General features: G+C 44.1%; 1 protein-coding gene across 6 annotated transcripts in view; it reads right to left on the reverse strand.

The window, feature by feature from the left end:
• Nucleotides 1-1,441: 1,441 nt before the first annotated feature.
• tmcc1a (transmembrane and coiled-coil domain family 1a) overlaps nt 1,442-20,076 on the reverse strand; it is a 61,437-nt gene continuing 42,802 nt past the window's right edge. For 4 of the 6 annotated variants that reach the window (XM_080763972.1, XM_080763974.1, XM_080763973.1 and 1 more), the window contains 4 exons: nt 8,074-8,331; nt 7,099-7,784; nt 4,921-5,056; nt 1,442-4,053 (listed from right to left, as the gene is read on the reverse strand). In XM_080763972.1, the coding sequence (XP_080620098.1) occupies nt 3,739-4,053; nt 4,921-5,056; nt 7,099-7,784; nt 8,074-8,331 (1,395 nt within the window). In that variant the 3' untranslated portion in view covers nt 1,442-3,738. Of the gene's footprint in view, nt 4,054-4,920; nt 5,057-7,098; nt 7,785-8,073; nt 8,332-10,397; nt 10,536-19,190; nt 19,568-20,076 lie in introns of those variants that run through there. The other 2 variants (XM_080763976.1, XM_080763977.1) reach the window with 2 other exon arrangements.

A 20,076-nucleotide genomic window follows, 5' to 3' on the forward strand; every position in this document is an offset into this window, starting at 1 on the left:
CCTAGAAGCCTACTATATAAAACAGGATATATCAGTCACTTCGCTAATCATGCATTATTACCTTGTATAGGCTAATAGGCTACATTTTCAAGTGAAATATAGTTACATTAAATGTGCCTACTTTGTATTCTTTATTTAGTAGGCGATGGATGTCATTGTGACATACATTGTCACAGGCATCAGACATACCAGCACTTTTTGAAAAAGACTGGTAGCCTAAATAATATACCGGTAGGCAGGCTAGCCTGTGGGTGAGTGAGGTTGAGAGAGAGAGAGAGAGAGAGAGAGAGAGAGAGCGAGAGAGCGAGAGAGCGATGGTGGGACAAAATAATAAACATGGATACATCTTGTATTTATAAAGAAAATATATAGTGTGTTGTTTTGGCTGTAAGACACGGAGAACGTGGTTAGACGGGCTGTGTCACCGCAACCTGTTTCCTCTCTGATAAGAGAGGAACACCTACTTAAGGGCTCTGTCTCTGCTATAAACCAAGGAGCTGTTCGAGTCAGTCCGACCAAACTATGGCGACGGAATGCATCGATGACAATAAACGGCGAAATGCCGCCATCTAGTGGTCTCGAGTGGAGTGTGCCGAGGGGTGTGTACTGTGCACTGTGACTGGACTTTTACAGTCTATGGACTGGACCCATGACTGTTAATATTTTGTGCCGGGATCGCCATAAAGAGATTTGTGTTAAAAAAAAAAAAAATCCTCGATTAAAAAAAGATAAGAAACCGGTCTTGTAGATCTATTTTTTAATAGCCAAAATAGAAAATAATGCCAATTTGGAGCCAATTTGCCGCTACAAGATTGCATTAATAAAGTTGTCCTTATTGTGCAAATGTAGACGGTGTGCAGGTCATTGTTGTTGTATAATAGAATATAAACATAGGGTGTTGTGTAGTTTCATTCATTTAAACAATTTATTTTGTGTGTTAATGTAGAGGGAAACATATAGGGACAGACTATGGTTGCGACTTGCGAGGGCACCCCCTCCCTTTGCATAAACTATGCTTTGTTTTATTAAGTCCATTACATGTATTTAATAAAACATTTTTTAAAGCATTTTCTTTGTTGTGATTTGTTTTAAACTTCAGTTGTGCTTTTGATTTATTAAGATTATGTTGGTCATCCTCATTTGGACTTTGGGTCAACTCCTGTTTAAAAAGGTTCTACATAAAAAAAAGGTGACTTGAATTGATTTGGTGTTTGCCATTAAAAAGACAATTCCTATAGAAAGTCATTGTCACTACTTCCTATTAAAATGTATGTTTCCCTATTAAAATGTAGGCAGTAGGGCGGCTCTCTCTTTGACTACATGTTGTAGTCATGAGCCCCCCCCCCCCCCCCCCCACACACACACACACACACAAACACAATTCACATATTCAAGAAATTTTGCACAAAATAAATAATCAAATGTGACTAATACGTTAGTCAGGAATGCACTTTATTTTATCCCACACTTAGAAAAGGACATCAGAAGGCACTGGAGTGGTTTATCACTACTGCCGTGTGAGCAGGAGCCACTGCAAGGCCAAACCTGGGTCAAAGGTCAGCTCAGTGTCAGTTCACCCGCTGCAGTGTTGATCGCACGACTCAAGAGAATCCATGTGCCACTCTTTTATACCTTTTGACTGATTTCATAGGAAGAGTTGACAAAAATAGCCGCTCTACAAGCTCACAAGGGGTCATGTTGTGATGCATTGTGAGCCTGTGGATAGGCTATTTTATTGCAAGGGACGATGAATTATAAATCAGGCTTAATCCTGACCTGAATCAACCCGTCTTCTCCCAGAGAGGACAGCTGTTTAAAAAGCAATGGTCGCTATCTAGGGTTTCTCAACCTTCATCCAGACCTAAACTGGTAATATTTATTGGTGTGCTAAAGTGCAACTGTACATATCAAATTTCCATACTCTTGTTATCTGACTTGAAATAAGCTTCTCAGCGATGACATGCAGAATGGACTTCAAAATGTTCCAGCTCACTTTTTCAAGTCCATGACCTGATGAGGGTGAAAGATAAGATAGGTGGGCTGGACACTGAGTCAAGGAGGCGTGTGCTTGAGACACAAGGCGTACGCACGCCAGGAATATATATATATATATTTTTTTAATTTTGAGTCTCAAGCTCCTTCATAGATCATTAGAAGTCCACTCACGCTACTGCTTTCCTCTCACGATGTTGTTGCAAATCTCCAGAAAAGGTTACACCTCCTGAAATCAAAGCGTGTTCCTGACACATTCATGTCGTATCGTGACTTTCTGAGATCTGTCCGCTCGGCCCGGAGCCTCGTGGCGCTAGAATGAGGTTTGGCACTGGGTGAGCACTCCACGGGGCATGGGCGCTGGCGGAAAAAGAAAGAAAGAAAGAAAGAAAGCCAACAGACACTGCACACAGTCAAATCGTCAGTGTTAATTCAGTCTGCTCAAACCATTTAAAAGTAGTTTTTCCCCCACTGTGTATCGTATACACAGGGAGATTAAATAATGAAGATCATGTTACAGGCAGTGTGCGTTTTTTTGACAGGCATGGCAGTGGAGAGTCGTCTGTCATTGTGGATATGAAGCTGCAAAACATTCCTGCTCCAACCGTACATAGAGCTGGACAATAAGCACCGAGGGTTCTGTGAACTGCGTTACGAGGTTGAATGCGTTGGGTCCTGGCAACTTGATTTCACCTGCGTGGTGGCCTTTTGCCGCGGATATTAAGACCAAAAAGAAAGTTTCAGTGTTATTGTCAAACGGACACGTGCAGGACTGAACGCATGCAGCTGAAAATACGGTGGATCCTTCGCTTGAGAACGGGTGCAGTCCACTGCAGGGAGTGGACCGGTCCGTTGTGGCCAACGCCTGCTTTATACCTCGCCGTACAACGGTGTCTCAACGAAAATAGGCAGTCTATTTTCCACAAGCGGTATACAAATTAAGCATAAGACTAGAGCTGCCACAGCTCTCTTCATCAGTATGATTCACAAACTCCTCCACTATCTCAATCTTATTTATGTTGTTTCACTTAAAAACAAAAAAAAAGAGGAATAATTTCTATTAGAAACAGTAAGGAAGCACAAGTAGTCTCTAGTTCATCATGACACTGCACTGGGTGTCACAGTCATTGGCAGAGTGCTCTGAGGAAAGGTTCGGACATAACAGCAGGAGGTGGAGAGCCACTCACGGGAAAACGTCTCCTTCACCGTTCAAGTTCTCTTCCTGAAGGCAGCCAATCACATTAGCATACAGAACGGATTGAGCCTATGAGCTGGATCACCAATCAATTTTTCCTGACTAAACTCCTCTTTGTGCCGAGGACGAGGAGCGTGAAGCTACATGGTACTGAATAAAATCATGCTGAGCATAAAATATTATTAGAAACAATAATATAATTGATTAAACCTTAAAGATAAAAACAGTATGTCTCTGCAGTGCATCCTGCGTGGGGATAGGAAGGAACACTAATAGCTCCTCTCCAAAATGTAAACAGTCTTCTTTTCCTAAATGAGGGTCAACGTCAACTCGGTTGTCTTTTTGTCCCTCACACCGTCTTCATTCCAAACTGAGCCCAGATCAGCTCAGACGGTTGGATGAATGTTCCGTGGCCCCCCCTGTGGTCATACAGCCATGCCGTCGCCGCTCACGTCTCTCGTGCGTTACCGCATAAGATACGACTGGAACAAAAAGGCACACCCCTTCCCGGTGCCACCGTGGAAAACAAGTGTATGTCCCGGTGGGACGGTTCATCTGGGCGGCTGCAGTGCGCGGTGCGTGTACCCCGACAGCGCCTCCCAGTTCCTCCACAGGAAGGCCAGGAGGAGGATGAGGAGGAGGGTGGAGAAGGAGCGCGAGCGTGTCTTCATCAGGGGGACCACGCAGTTGGCCACGGTGGAGACGAAGACCAGCAGCACGGCCATGAGGGCCAGCAGCACGTTGATGAGCTTCCCCAGGAGTGTACGGGCTGTGGCGTTCTCCAGCCCCTCCAGCTGGACCACCTGCTGCTGCTGCTGCTGCAGCTCCATCTTAGATATCCGGGTCTGACACGCCTCCAATGACTCCTGAAGGGTGCCACATGAGCGAAGTTGTACAAAAACAAAGACTGTCAACGTGATGAGTAATATACAGTATAGTGCAGCAATTCCAAACCTGTGGGCCATGCGCCACTGGTGGGAATATATTTAAAAAACAATAAATACAAATTATGTACTTAAACATGCATAAACATGCTCTGAAAATGCACTCTGTCCATATCATCTGACCACTTAATGGCTGGTCAGATGGGTGGGCCGCGAATGCTTTCAAGATTTTCAAGTGGGCCCTGATCCAGAAAAAGTTGGGAAGCCCTGGTATAATTGTCATCATATTACAGACTTCAATGAGTCGTCGATTTAATATTATTACATTGACATCTAGCACCCTCTGCTGTCAGGAAAGAGAAATGCACTTAAGCAGCGAGCTGAGCTTTAAACTACAAAAACAGATTTTTTATTTTTTGACAAATGCAAACGTAAAGTAGGCCCTCATACAGAACAGGAGTGATTCTTGATTTGAGTGAGGAAATGCTGTTGATGACATATAAACAGTTACACAAGCCAGACTTGATCTTTTGTTCTCACCTTGCCTTATTTGCACTGTCAACACACATGAGCTAATACCTTGAACTACCAGAGAGGTTACGTGCCTACCTCCTTATAACAATGCTTTCAATTTGTGGCTGCTGGGCGGAAACCTTGCATGTACAAAACCGACAGGAACTGGTAAAGAAAATAACCTGTGTTCCAGTGGATCCAATGTAGTTACAGCCGTATTTTGTCACAAGCTCTTGTTAGTGCTTTTCATTGGTTAAATATTTATAAAACACACAAACTTTCAACCTGGCATCCCTAGTTTGAGCATGTCATGAACATGAGTGGTTCCGGACGTACCTGGATGTCCCTGGCTCTTTCGTAGGACTGATAGGCGATCTTCTCCTCCATGCTGGCCAGCTCCTGCTTTAGGTTCAGGATCTCATTCTGGTGCAGTTCTGTCAGATCATTCAGCTGCTCCTCCAGACGCTCACACCTGAACACACACACACACACACACACACACACACACACACACACACACACACACACACACACACACGTTTGTATTGCTGAGGACATCGACGTTTGATGTGAATATACAGTGATTTTATTAATGCCATTTTACAGTGTTTTAACTCTAAAGCCAAAACAGTCTGATACTGGTGCTACATTTTTTGCCATAAAACAACCATTTCTCTTGTGAGGACCAGGTCTCGATGAATTTAATACACAGGAGATTAATGGAAACATATGTGGGTTATCCTTATAGCATTCTTGTTTTGTATATCTGTGCCACCGTGCCTTTTTTGGAAATTTGTAAATAAAGTCATCAATCAATCAAAAACCAGGAAAATGGTCCCCACAAATGTCTATTTCTCAAATTCTACTGAAGTTGTGGGGACATTTGGCCTTCACTAGTAACACACACCCACCCACACACACGTTCCACCACGTGAGAGACAGAGACATAATTAGCTTAAACAAAGAACCATAACAGGTATTACTCGGGAGCAGCTGTTGACTGATGACTCGCCCTGAGCAGATTAGAGCATGCTTACTCATCTGCTGATCAAGTGGACCAATCACAGGAGCTGGGATGAAACTAACCAATAGCAGACTATAAGCAGGTGAAAGAGGGAAGCAAAACAACTTTGGCGTTGTTTGTTATGGCAAGAACATATGAACAGATATGTAATAAATAGTGTACTGTATGAATGGTCAGATGACCCAATGTTTCAGCATGATTCAGCGAATCACGCCTAATTCATACAAATGTGTCGCTTGCCGAAAATAACAAAATGAAATTCACAGTATAAATACGTATAAATTAGGTTAGATTCTGCTTTCTCAGCTTTCTTACAGAGAGAGAGAGAAAGTAACATGACCTTATGTTTGTGTACAATGACAACAAGTATCAGGGATGATTATTGTACACTGTACAGTACACTACAATTATGACATGGCTGAGACAGCCAGCAGCCTGCATTCGTTCATGTCCAAGTCTATCGAGTCCTTCAGCAAGTGCTTTGCTTAAACTAACAGTGGTTATGAAGTGCTCTTTTTGAACGATAATCCCCAGCAGACATTTAGAAATGAGCTCACTAGTGTCTAGCGGTCTCTTTACTAGCTTTTACTTTAAGCTTTTAGCTTACACGGCATGCAATAAAACTTGAGGTCGCTTCTATGGACATTTAAGGGAGAAAAATGTTCCTGTAACTTTGTCAAACCCCTTCTCTATGCCCAATTCCTCCCCCTTGCAATTACCCCCACCCCTTCCTCGATGTCGAGACATTCGGGAGGAATGTCAGTGGTTTATTTAAGGGCAGATATGCCCACAAGAGAGGCAGACCCACGGGTAGACGAAAACATAAACAGGCTTGTAGTTGTAGGGAAGACAACTGTGAGTATGAGTTCAGAGGTGTGATGCTGACCACAACGGCTGAAATAACCTCTAGACCTCTATGTGGTCGATGGACAGCTGAGGTATTTACAGTATGTGTCTGCCACTTTCCTCCTTCACAGAGATCTTAGTTTAAACGTAAACTTCTGTCGTTCTGTGTCGGCACAGCAGAACTATTGTTCTTTACAGACAGTGGTTTATTATCGAGCTACAGACATCTGCGCATGCATTTTCCCTTTAGGTAAATATAGTAACATTAGTGGTGCCATTGTTTGATAATGGGTAATTAATTACAGCAATTAACGTCTCTGTAGTAACACATAATATTGACTATTCTTGGAGAAGTAGCACTCTGGTCTGGGTCAAGGACAAGGTTTGTTCTTTATCTCCAGTTTATGTTGGGTTATAATAAAAAAGGTCCACAAACGGACTGATAATGATAACCCTATGAAACTACAATATAAGTGGGTGGAGTTTGCTCAGGTGTATTTCTCCATATGCATCTGTTCTTCCTGATTACACATTGGCAGTCCTGCACGTGATATGATTAAGGAAGTTATGAGGATTGAGGAACATGTCATGTGTTGTCTAACACATTCTCTCTCTCACCCTCTCTCTCTTGAATGTGTCTGTACCTGAAGCGTTCTTCCTGCAGGGCCTGCATGATAACCGTGTAGTCCCTCTGATAGTGGCTCTTCAGTCCCTCCAGGCTCTCCTCCAGGCGACTCTGCCCCTCCCTCAGTTCCTGCACCTCCTGCAGCAGCATGTCCAGGCTAGAGCTTTGGCTCCTCTCCAGCGTGTTGCCCTTGGAGCTGGGGGGGCCTCCGGGGGCTCCCGTGGTGCTGTTGGCCCCTGCCGAGCCTGATGTGGCGCTGGAGCAGTCGTCCTCGCTGCCGTACTTGGGACTGCTGGACTGGAGGAGGTGGTGCCCGGTGCTGCTCAGCGATCGGCTGCCGGCTCCCGGGACACCTTCGTCCCCAACGGGGTCGTCCAGGGAGGAGATGTTGTCGGCGCTGCCAAATTTGTTGCGGATGAGCGAGGCGATCTCCCGGGGTTTGGAGACGACGGCGCCGGCGGCGGAATGCGTGGCCTGGGAGAAGCTGGAGAGGCCTCCCTTCACGCTGTCCACCACGCCCTCGCTGAAGCCGGTGACTTTGGCCCCCACGTCCTTCAGGCCCTGCTGCATGTCCCGCAGCACGTCCTTGGGCTGCCGCGGGATCCCGTTGTGCTCCACCTCGCGCAGCTTGCGGTGGTAGTGCTCCAGCTTCCGCTGCAGCTGTTGGATGGTCTGAGCGGACTTCTGGTTCTTCTTCTCAAAAACCTGCCAGGCAGCAGAACAGGTTCTTATTAGCAAAGAGCAGTGCTGGACAAAGTACTCCACAAAATATAAACACTACAGGTGAAAGTTGCTATTGTCAAATTTGTACTTGAGTTAAAGCACCAGGGTACAAAGTACATTTATTTTTTAACATCAATGCATTGCTGTGTTGAAATGTATAAATGTTTTAAAAATCTAATGTAAAATACACCGTCAGAGTTAACACTGAGAATGTCATTATGCATCTAATATCCTCATGGACAGCACTGCTTCCTCCCTCCTAGGCTCCTACCTGTTTGATGCGTCCGCTTTGCTGCTTGTCAGCATTGTTCGCCAGCTTGAGGTACTCGGCCACATTGTCGTCTCTGGCAGTTTGCTCGATCTTGATCTGCTCCGTGAGCTTGAGGATCTTCTGCTGCAGCTGGGCGATGGCCTGCTTGGTGCGCTGCGGGTCCAGGGCGGCATCCTCGCCCCCTGAGAAAGAACTGTCTGCCCCGCACGACAGGCCCAGGGGGCTCTGTAGCAGCCCACTCACCTCCAACCGGTCGATCTGGAAGGGAAAAGACAGGAAGTGGTTGTGAGTCAGTGGAAAGGGATTGCAAAAATGTGTGTTGCGGAAAGAGCAAAGAAATCAAAAGGATGAATCACTTAATCGCCTAACCCTATTGACCAGAGTCCCCCAGGGGTCTATACTAGACCTTTTTCCCTCTACACCAAATATCTTTGCCGAAAATATACGATCTACAGGGTCACAGCTTGTAGATGTGCTATTTTGACCTACAGACCAGACTCAAACTGGCTTCTGTGATTCTCCTAGTGAGCTTTAAAAGGATTGCCATGGGCACACTTCCCAAACATTGCTCCTGCTTTGACGTATAGCAAATGTTGGTTCTCTTGCTTTTTAGTCTATTGGCAAATTTTGTTGCTTAGTTTTATAATTAGCCTTTATTGTTCCCTGTTCTCCCTTTGAGCTTCTTCGGTAGTGCATGGGTACTGTATTTATGAACGTTGCATGTCTGTCCTGTTATTGTCTTGTATTTATTGTTACTGGCAAAGCCGTGTTACTTATTTTGCCTCTTCTCTTGGCCAGTTCACACTTGTAAAAGAGACTTTAGTCTCAATGTGGTTTTTACTGATTAAATAAAGGTTAAATAAAATAAAATATTATTTTTCGCTGAACGACTTCCTCCAGAATTGGGACATTAGGGTGGTTAATATACAGGAGTAGGGTTTTAATCTTAAAAAAAAATCTGATATGTTTATTACTGTGAAAACAGTAATTTTGCTGATGCAGACCAAAATGTCTATTCTGCTTTGTAAGTCTGTGATGCTGTTTCCACAGAGAGGATCACTCGCGGCCAAGATGCTTCCAAACAGGAAGACGGACAATAACTTTTGCATGCAAGAAAGGAAAAAAAAAGCAGAAGTCGAATCCATTTCTAATGAAATGTCAAGAGAATCGATACAGTGGAGACCCACTGGTCAATCAAGCACAAGCCTTGGAAACCCTTTAAGTAACCAAGCACAGACTCTGGTTAAATAGGTGAGCAGTGGATGATACAGTTACAGAATCACCCACATGAGTTTTCGGTCCAGTGAGCTCCAATATAGGGCATGATTCACCTCCAGGATGTTGGGATTTGTGACCTGCCGTTTCACAGACCAGGAATACATGTGGCTCTTTTTCAGACACCTGACCTGACACAGTTTTCTATCCCCCAATAGCTCACCAAGCACACAAAAAACACACCTTAATGAAAGCTTGGTTCAAGTTTGTTTGTTCTAATCTAGAATTCACCTCAGTGACCTCACAGCTGCTACAATCCATAACTGGCCTAAGAAGGCGAACCACTGACCCACAATCATCAGAGACAACAGGGACGTGTTTATTGCTCTCAAGTCAGAACACATGCCATGATTGCCATCCCATTATGCTGTGACCTGAACGCCAATAAGCAGTTGAATCTAACGGGATGCCCTCAGGGCATGATAGGATGCACAATGCCAGGGTTGACAGACAGGAGGAGTAGGCAATATAATCCCCATTGAGTTACAATGCCTGCAGGGCACTACTGGTATCTACCTTCAAAGCCCTACCTACATCTACCTACGCCACCAGGTGATCGGGTGTTTGCCAAAAAGCATGAAACACCAGTCAGTCACACTCACCTGGCACCTGCAGTGCATAAATGCAATATCATGACTAACTGATGACTGACAGGCGAGACACAAAAGAGAAACTGTAGGCTACCACAATGTAGGTATAAGTAAAGGTGTAATGTAGGCTACATAGCCTAATATGTAGGCTACATATCCTAATAATCAGCTTGTTGTCATTATTACCAACTGTGCCAAAAGAACGCAATAAAATATACTACACGCGATTTTTTAGAACTTTTGTCCCGGTCACTCGGACAACTGCTTTAAATGAATGAGTCGTTAAAAAGAAAGTAATAAACTATGCCCAACTCAAGTCTGTCGAAAATAACCGACCCATTTACAAGCTCAAAGCGTTTCGGCGAGTGTTTCGGCGTCTTACGAAAAAGTTGAAATCGGACTCGGGAAACTGGATTTGTTTATGAAGTTTGCGCGTTTGATCGGCGCTCAGCAGCTCACCTTGCCATTCTTCAGACGGAGTAACTGTTCCCAGTGCATTGTTATGATTATCGTGTATTATCCAGAGCGTAGGTCCGCTGTGTACTTTGATAAGTATGTCCATTCAAACTGTCGCGGCACTGCACTCCCAGTGTGACAGTGTCCCACTATAATACTACTATACTGTCCAAGCAGCTGAGCCGAGCGTGTTGTGAGTGAACTTGTGAAAATACAGTTGAAGAGCGCACCTGAAACTGTCCCTCCTCCTCTCTCTCTCTCTCTCTCTCTCTCTCTCTCTAGCAGCCAATGGTCACCCCACCTCTCTCTCCCTTTCTCTCTCACTCAACCCGCCCCCACCGCGAGGGAGGGAAGGTGACAAGATAATGACATCATCCTCTGAACTCGTAAATCTGATTTGAGCATTAAGTGTAACACAAGACGATCAAACGTCAGACACTCACTCAGTCAATCCGGTCATTCTCGCTTGCTGCTGGCCATGGGCGGTCAAAAATAGCGCTATGGAATTTCAGGGAAAACACGCGTGCGTCGCTCTGCTACTCTGCTTGCATCATTGCATGTTATATTTGGAGAGTGGCCTATAGCCTACTAGCCTGTATTAAGCATTAATTAATCAATATAAATACCATATCACACTGATGTAGGTCTATAAATGTTTATTATGTCTTTGTTGTTTACAACCTCGAGTAATTTTGTAACACTTGCTTGTTTCCTAATGTCTTAGCCTACACATGATATTTTATATGTTCATAAAAAAGAAAGACAAAATAATACAGCAATTAAAGACCAATATACAACTTCAGAGATTAATGTGTTTGGCCCACAGAAGAAACGTAGAAAGATTGAAGTTCAACAACACTTTTTTTTGAAGGCTGCCAAATTATTTTCGGTGTCATGTGTGCAGCTACAGTGCACTGGGCCACTGGCCGGACACGTGTGTGCATCTCCGCAGGAGGCAGGAACTCCAACTCAAAAAAGAGAACAGAAACGAGGTTCGTGCCAGGGTATAGGGCCTATATTTATTTATAGCACCAGTTCATAACCCAACGAATATGTTAAAGAAGACTCAAGACTGTAAAGGAGAAGTCCTAAAAACTGATTGCAGTTGAACAAAAAAAAACCCTAAGGGCAGATTGGATTGCAAAGTAGTCTGTCCTGTGCTGTCGCGTCACGTCCCACTCCCAGTCTCTCTGTCGCACATGCCACCCAATGGAGAGGATTACCACCGGGGCAAGAAAAACCAGTCTACCTTTCTATGGCGTACGCACGCACGTACATACGCACGCACGCACTAACTTGTGAGAACAATAGGCTAAACATAAGTTTTGACTTTTTGAGGACTGCAATTTTATAAATGCCAATTTTCTCAATTTCTTTAGCCATATAGGCCATATAACGGCATAACCATATGAAGCCTGAGCTGTTGTAGTCTAGTTACAAAATAGCACATATACTTTTAATCAAACAAAAACAACAATTTCCCTGCTGAGGACAAGGACAATATTGTCCTCACATTGTGTAGTCTACCCAGATTCTAATGGCATTTGGCCCTCAAAAGTAGGGCACACACCACACGCACATGGGGATGCCATGTCCACTTATTATAAGCGACTTTCTGTAATATTGGTAGTTGTGGGTTGTGATTTTTTGGCTTGTTTCTGTATGGTTGCTTATTTATTATTTCTTATTTATTATTTATTTCTTATTATCTTAAATGCTGTTTAAACCGGTTTAAACCAGTGGTTCTCAAACATTTTCATGTCAAGGACCCCCAAATTAATACCGGTATGTATTTGTCTGCGGACTCCTCATCTGAAAATAGTTTGTGCCTGGGACCCCCATACCATATTTGTGGTGTTAAAAAAATATTATTATTTTGTATGCTTTATTGTAAAATCACTAAAAAACTTTGAAGACAAGTTTTCTATAATTGCTTCTTTTTGTTTTGGATAGTTTGCATATAGCCCAGGTTGCTTAATTCTCACACACACACACACACACACACACACACACACACACACACACACACAAACTTAGCTGTAACTAGCTGTAACTAGCTGTAACTCATGATTTCAGCTCAGCTGTGATGATCGGGCCTTTTGTCCGGCGATGACTCAATAGCGTTGGCAACAGTTGTTTACAGTAAGTCTAATCTTTGAAATCCCCTTTTGACGGGCAGCTGAGCCGATCAAATGAATCAGAGAGCTGGAATGGTATGCGGGTGCAGAAAGGGATTGAGGTGATGCAGTGATGCAGTGGATCCCCCCTCCCCCCGATCTGTTACGGTATATACTGTAAACAGAAATAGATAGCATGACGAGCGGGGGCATGTCTGAAGGTATTCAAATTGTTGCACCTTTAAGACATTCTTGTACTGTATGTCACGTGGTTGCACAGAATTAGAACATGATGAGAGCCTTTGTTTTTATGTATTTTGGAATGTTTACAGTATTTTAAGTAACTGCCAAAGTAAGACACCAAGAGCTGCCACTGGCCAGCAAATTAGTGCTGTGAGAACCAACACATGGGGCACAGCCAGGTCACGAGGACGTCCCATATTAACATACGTTGATGTACTCAAGAAAGACACAGGAGTTACAGCATTACGAGCTGGCCACAGATGTATGGAGAACTGGGAGTCTGGGATGACTGGAAGTGACAATGGAGGGCTCGTCTGACGACGACCTGGAGAGATCCCATTTCAATGTAGGCTGGGCACAATATGTGCTGTGGAGTGCGGAAGTACAGCTCAAATCTGTTTAACATTCTCCGTGTATGAAACTAGTGTTGTGATTGGTCGACAAATATTGTATCCGGGGGAAATAAATCTGAAAATAAGTCTGTTCCGGACAGACATTTCCAGCTATGCACTCTATGCCTTATATTGTGACCAGGCTTTTCTCTTCACAGATGAGTAAGCCTGGGACCAAGGCTACTTTCAATGTATTGAATTTTCAATGGCTTGGTTTCTATTGCACGAATGCACCCCTCCCTCTTTATGTCGTAGCGCTAGTAACACCCCTGCTATGTGGCAGGCATGCTCATGCATGTATACAAATAAACTCACACAAAACACTCACATGCACAAAGAACACAGTGGAAATGTGTTTATCCTTTAGAATTGAGGTGTGTTGTATCTTCAATAAAAATGTCAGTCAATCAATCAATCAATCAATCAATCAACAGAATTGAACAAAATTAGAAGTCTCTTTTTATTAATGCAAAAATAGATAACTTTTTATCCTGGTGGATCTTTGACAGGTCCATATAAGACACCGTACAAAAGTCAGAATTTTGGCTTGGTGAAATGTGGGTTCTACTTTCAAATAATTAAAATAATTATAAAAAAATGTATAAGCTTTGCACTTAACCCAGTACCTACTGTCGATCACTCTCCCACTAAAGTAGTGAAAAGAATTAGATCTCATTATATAACTCAACTAACAATTAACTTAAACAATTAACAATTTTAACCCTGGTGTCCAATCGTTTTTTGCATAAATATTTGTACATATCTGTCAAAAGGAAAGGACAAAACACAAAAGCTCAAGAGTTTATTTCCATTGCTGTCCTTTATCTTTATGCTGAAGCTCAGTCACAACTCACAACGTGTTGCGATGTTGCATTCTGAGCTTGTTAGATCTGCTATGTTCAAAAAATGTCTTTACATTTTTCTAAAGAATTAGAAAATATGGCCTAAGTGGTTAACCTCTGATTGTATATGCATGCCTTGCCAATGGCCTTTAACCACAATTTTATCCTAGCATGGCACGTGCATTCTTTAAATGCACTACGAGTACATAATAAAGTTTATGATGGTCATAATCAAAGGCGTGACACAAATCCAAACGATCCACATATGTGACCTCGCCACATAATCAAATATGTGACCTCACCGACAGTGATAGATAACAAGGGCAATTAAGGAGCATTCACTGCACGGAATAGTAACGCTTAGATAGAGGAGGATTTTCCTCTTGTGATAAGAATAATCTATGTCCCTTAATTGTCCCCAAAAATTGCATCATAAGCACAGCCCTAAAAAGAAATTATGAACTCAGTGCGAGCGCACACACAAACACACACACACAGACAGACACACACACACGTGCGCAGCCGCGCAAACACACACATTTTATAAATGTAAGCAATGGTTGTATGCTATCAGAGATCAGAGTACACAATTAATTAACCCATAGCGATAGCGGTCAGTAGGGGTTTCCCAAGGGAAAAGACAGGGATATTCAGTGTAACTGGTCAGTCAGGTGGGGTTTCACTAGTGGGTGTGTCACTCTGCAGTAAGACTCACTCTGCTCGGCGCATAATTAGCGCTGTGCTATAATTCTCCAAAACTAATCCAATCAGCATCATCACTGATGTGCTAGCTAGAGTTTCTCCAAAACGAATCATGCGTGAAATTAAACATGGTGAGGATGAGGATTAGGCTAATTTCCCAGGACTATTACAGTCAAACATATTGATGTGCTGAGCATCACTGAAGTTTCTTTGTGTGTGTGTGTGTGTGTGTGTGTGTGTGTGTGTGTGTGTGTGTGTGTAGAGAGGAAGTCTGCCTGATCACACTCTGATTAGCCTTTAAAATGCAAAGAGAGTGAGAGTGGTGTGTGTATGACGTGTATATGCATTTACACAAGCATAAAAGAGTCTGTTTATCTGCCAGTCTGGCAGATAAACTGGTTGTGCAACAGTCTCCGATCTGAGCAAAGTGCCAGAACACAGTTAAGACGCGGCATAAGCTTGATGTACCTAAGATCCATCAGAGGCCTGGCAAAGACCGCACACACACACACACACACACACACACACACACACACACACACACACACACACACACACACACACACACACACACACACACACACACACACACACACACACACACACACACACACACACACACACACACACACACACACACACACACACACACACACACACACACACACGGCGGTGGCGTAACCGTCTGGGCACCCGACTGGTAATCCAGTCGCAGTGTGCCGCGGGTTCGGCTCCCGAGCCCGACACGGCCTTTACTGCATGTCATCCCCCCATCTCTCTCCCGTTTCCTGTCAGCCTACTGTCTGTCCTTTCAAAAACAAATAAAAAATTCCCTCACTCAGTCTGAGTTAGGGGATGAGACATGCATTACACATAATTAGACTCACTGCTGGCTGACAAGAACACATTGTGCTGCCCTGTTACACATTACATGTACTGTTGCACATGTAAACATACGGCACTAATTGCTGGCTGGCCAGAGTCATAGATAAACATGGACTGATCTCAGCACTATCTTCATTCATTATACTCATGTCCCTTTTCCTGTAGGCTACTCCATTCCATCCTGCAGAACAACAGACCTGCTAAGGGTCCTAATTATTAATCATTTAGCTGGGGACCCCCAGGAACCCGCTCAAGGACCCGGGTCCCCGGAAAATATCCCAAAGGGGCGTAAACATTTGTCGCTTCCAGCCCGCAGTAGGACCCTAGGAGAGACCGATCAATCACTTTGCTAGAGTGACATGACGAGCTTTGACTTTTCCATTACACTACTTTAATGGTGCAGATTTGCTCGGTTCATACTTAACATAACAGAAGGACTTTATTGTCTGGACTTTCTATCAAACAATCAAGTATCAAGAAAATGTGCACGGCTGAAATGTTGTAGGTTTGACATTACAAGTTTAATAATTATTGTACTATAGCAGGCAATTGTTCCCTATTTTGTGTCATGATACGCAAACATTTGGCAAACATTTGTGAACAACATTATGTGGAAATAAGTTACAGATCGGATTTAGTAGTACAAACCCCTGTGAGACCCCGTTCAAATAAGTACTGTATATACAGTAGGGCTTTAAGTGTTTTTAGTTATATTTAGAGTAGACCTAACATTCCAGTCAGCTTACATAATAAGCTCAACCAAGGCATGATTTAGATTGTTTTGTACACAAATCTTTTTGTGTGAAACACCAAATACCAGAATCTAGCCCCTTTCCTAAGGACTCTCACTCATAAGCCCTATACTCTTTCAATCACCAAGGTTAGCTGTCTCTCTCTCTCTGTGTGTGTCTGTGTGTGTGTGTGTGTGTGTGTGTGTGTGTGTGTGTGTGTGTGTGTGTGTGTGTGTGTGTGTGTGTGTGTGTGTGTGTGTGTGTGTGTGTGTGTGTGTGTGTGTGTGTGTGTGTGTGTGTGTAGGCCGGGGTAATTAAACGTGATTTACCTTGTTAGTTACCATTCACCTCATTTCCGCAGAGTGCTTCCTGTACTGTCATCTCCAGTTACCGTCACAGCAGCGATTTCACGTGCAGAGATCCTACAGTGATACTGTGGAGTCCCGTTTCGCTGGGCGAACCCTGCTCTGTTCAGCCCTACACCTCTGCCCAGGCCCTGTATCACATTACAATGTTCTCAGAAGTGCTGAAAAGGTGAAGAGGTGATACAGTGTATACTGTACATCACCGTTGAGTGGCTGCTGACTGGTGTTGGCTGCACCCAGTAATATTATATATTCCTGAACTTTCCAGACTGTCCTTGAGTTGAGCGAGCCTTTCCCCCGAAGTGAGTCTGGGGGTCGGCTGCAGCCGCACTCACTCCATGTTACTTTTCATCTGTGGGATGAAATAGTCATGGGAGAGGTGATCTAGGGTCCATGTTGCGAGTACTGTTAGGGGCCAGTTGTTCTACATGTACAAGCAGACGCATATGTTGTTGCTGTTGGGTGGAAAACTTGTATGTCCGAAACTGTTACTTCAAATGGTGTTCCAAGGGATCCAATGTACTTATTCAGTCACAACTCACAAGCTCTTGTTAATACTTTTCATCTATTTATAATACCCACAGACGGACTTAAGGACTTTCGTTTTCAAAATCTTTCCAAAATAACGACAATAGGCGATCTACAAGCTCACCCTTTTCCCTGCTGTTGCGCAACACTCGTGTATGACAAAGTATGACATTAATTTGAAGTGAGGGGCGCTCTTATCACCATACATCATCAATCATCAAATTCCGTGCTCAGCCAATCAAATAATTTCCGTGGTACACACAGACACACAAAGCTGGGCATAGGAGGGGCTAGCGCTCCTCAAAAAAAGGGGACAAAAAGCACAATAAAGTGAAAATATGGAGATTTTCAGCAAAAATGTGCAGGTGAGCCTACTCAGATGGATACACGGTTACTGGATATATCAACATACAGTTTCTGCTCTGTCATCAAGCTGTGAATAATCCAAATATTGCTATCACATCTGTTTAAACAAGTTTGCTTGCTCTCTCTCTCTCTCTCTCTCTCTCTCTGTCTCTCTCTCCGTCTCCCTTGCAAATTGCGAAGAATCAATCAATCAATATCTAATCTATGTTGCATTTTATTGTCTCTTTATTTACAAATGCTCTCTCTCACTCCCCTTACCCTCTTTTCCCCTTATCTCTCATTCTCTCCAATTCTCTTTCTCTCATGATCAGACTAATCATAATCTGATAAAGTGAACTTCACACTCCTGATAAGACAGTTTGATCTTTAACCCTGGTGTCTGCAGGAAAGTGAATACAGTCTCCATAGTAACTACATATGACAGTGCCAATCACTGGAAGATACAAACCAGGATCTATTGTTAAAAACAGATACATATATATATTTGTTTATTTTATAGAAAAACCTATCGAAAAACTTTCTTGCCATAGAATAGTTTAAATCTTCAACTTCACTTCAGTCAGTCAATTCCCCCAATGGTCTTCAATGAAAGAACTCCAGACTTCAGGTTATGTGAATTAAGGTCGGCACATTAACATTATGCAACTGATGGACAGGCCATGTCATGACGACCTCATTAAAGAATTAAAAGCAGGACATACCGTACAGTACAGAGTAGCAAAGAGGGGCAGAGCTATACAGTAAAATCCCCACCCAGTGTTCATTTATGTCTATGTAACTCAGTGAGTGTGCACATTTCTTGTCACCTTCATCGCTCTTATTTCCCTATGGGGTAAAATCCCACTCGACCTTGCTGAACCAATATTGACACAAAAGAACAGTTTTAAGAGGAAATCCTTCTTGTGGTTTCTTTAAGGGGATTCAGTCTGGCAACAATGAACACCATTCACAGCCTATGGACAATTACATAACTCTATGTGATGCCGGACAAGCGTCACTTTACCCAAAGCAAAAGACACGCATGAGCACACACAGAAACAAAGTTGCACTAATATCACACACACACACACACACACACACACACACACACACACACACACACACACACACACACACACACACACACACACACACACACACACACACACACACACACACACACACACACACACACACACACACACACACACACACACACACAGTAGCCAACTTCTGTTGTGGTAAAGGAATTAAGATGGTCTGAGAAAAGACTGTAGACTGTCTGTATCCACGTCCAGCAGAACAAACACACACAGCTCTGCTACAGGCCTGAAGAACGCCTCCGTGGCTTTCTTGGGTCCAGCCATCACAACACAGGCTTTCAGCTCCTGTGAGGTCTGAGCTAAAACATTGTAGGATTGGACAACTGAAATGGATTTTTTGGCTTTGTTGTTTTAAGATGGTTCCACACACACACACACACACACCAAAATGACCAAATAAACTATGAGAAATCTTGAGTTCCAATGTTTACAAAACACATTCTCATCATGAACCAATCTGGACAGACATGGACAAAATGGCAAAGGCACGCACGCAGCCACGCACGGCACGCACGAACGCACACAATAGAGGCTGAGACTCACGGTGTTGGGAGTGGAAGGTGGAGGGGAGTCAGCAGTTACCAGGTTGAGGATGACCTCCATGGCGGGGAGACGCATGCGTGCACCGCCCTCGGCCCGTGCCTCTTGCCTGCCTAGCGGTCCCGTCCGGCTCTCTGTCCCTCAGGCGGGGGCGAAGGGGACGAGCCTGGCACCCGGAGGACACTCATCACTTGGGACACGCTCCCCAAACAAAGTCCACTTGACTAAAAGTCCAGCGGACAAAGAGTGCACTTGACAGGTCGACAAAGACACTTCCAGTATCAGACCAGGATGCAGGTAGCCGGCGGTAATAAAACCCGACGCAACAGAGCATCCAGAGAATCTTCAGTTCCTCCAACACATACAACCCTATACCTATTGACAGGACAGCAGTCTAGACACTCAGCCTGTAGTGCTGTCGGCCCCGCCTCACAGTTACGTCTTAGTGGCGGCTTAGCCAAGCCCACGGCGCACGCTTCGGTGGTCACAAGCGCGACCACCAGCAGAGAGGATAACGGAACACACAAACACGCAGAGATGCACTGCACGCTTCAGCGAGCACAGCTCCCGTGCACATGCTCCCACAGACTGCGTGGGCGGGTGGCGGCGAGGGTGGGGGTCAAAGCTGACGCAGACGTGGGATGACAAAGACTCCGTGGCCCCCGGAGGAGGAGGAACGGACGGATGCAGCGATGGTGTTATGCAGGAGGAGAGGTTAAGAGAAGTGAAGAAGAGTCCAGACTTAACCGTCAAAAAAAAAAAAAAAGGAGCAACACAGCAGCGCGTGAAAGACAAGCCCAGGCGACGGATGTGAGCGGGAGTGAGGGAGCAGGGAAAGAACGAGCACACTAGGAGCTAGAGAGAGAAGATGGGGGAGACAGAGAGAGAG

Source organism: Protomyctophum bolini (genome assembly GCF_963924005.1).
Source record: "Protomyctophum bolini genome assembly, chromosome: 5".
NCBI classification, from domain to species: domain Eukaryota; kingdom Metazoa; phylum Chordata; class Actinopteri; order Myctophiformes; family Myctophidae; genus Protomyctophum; species Protomyctophum bolini.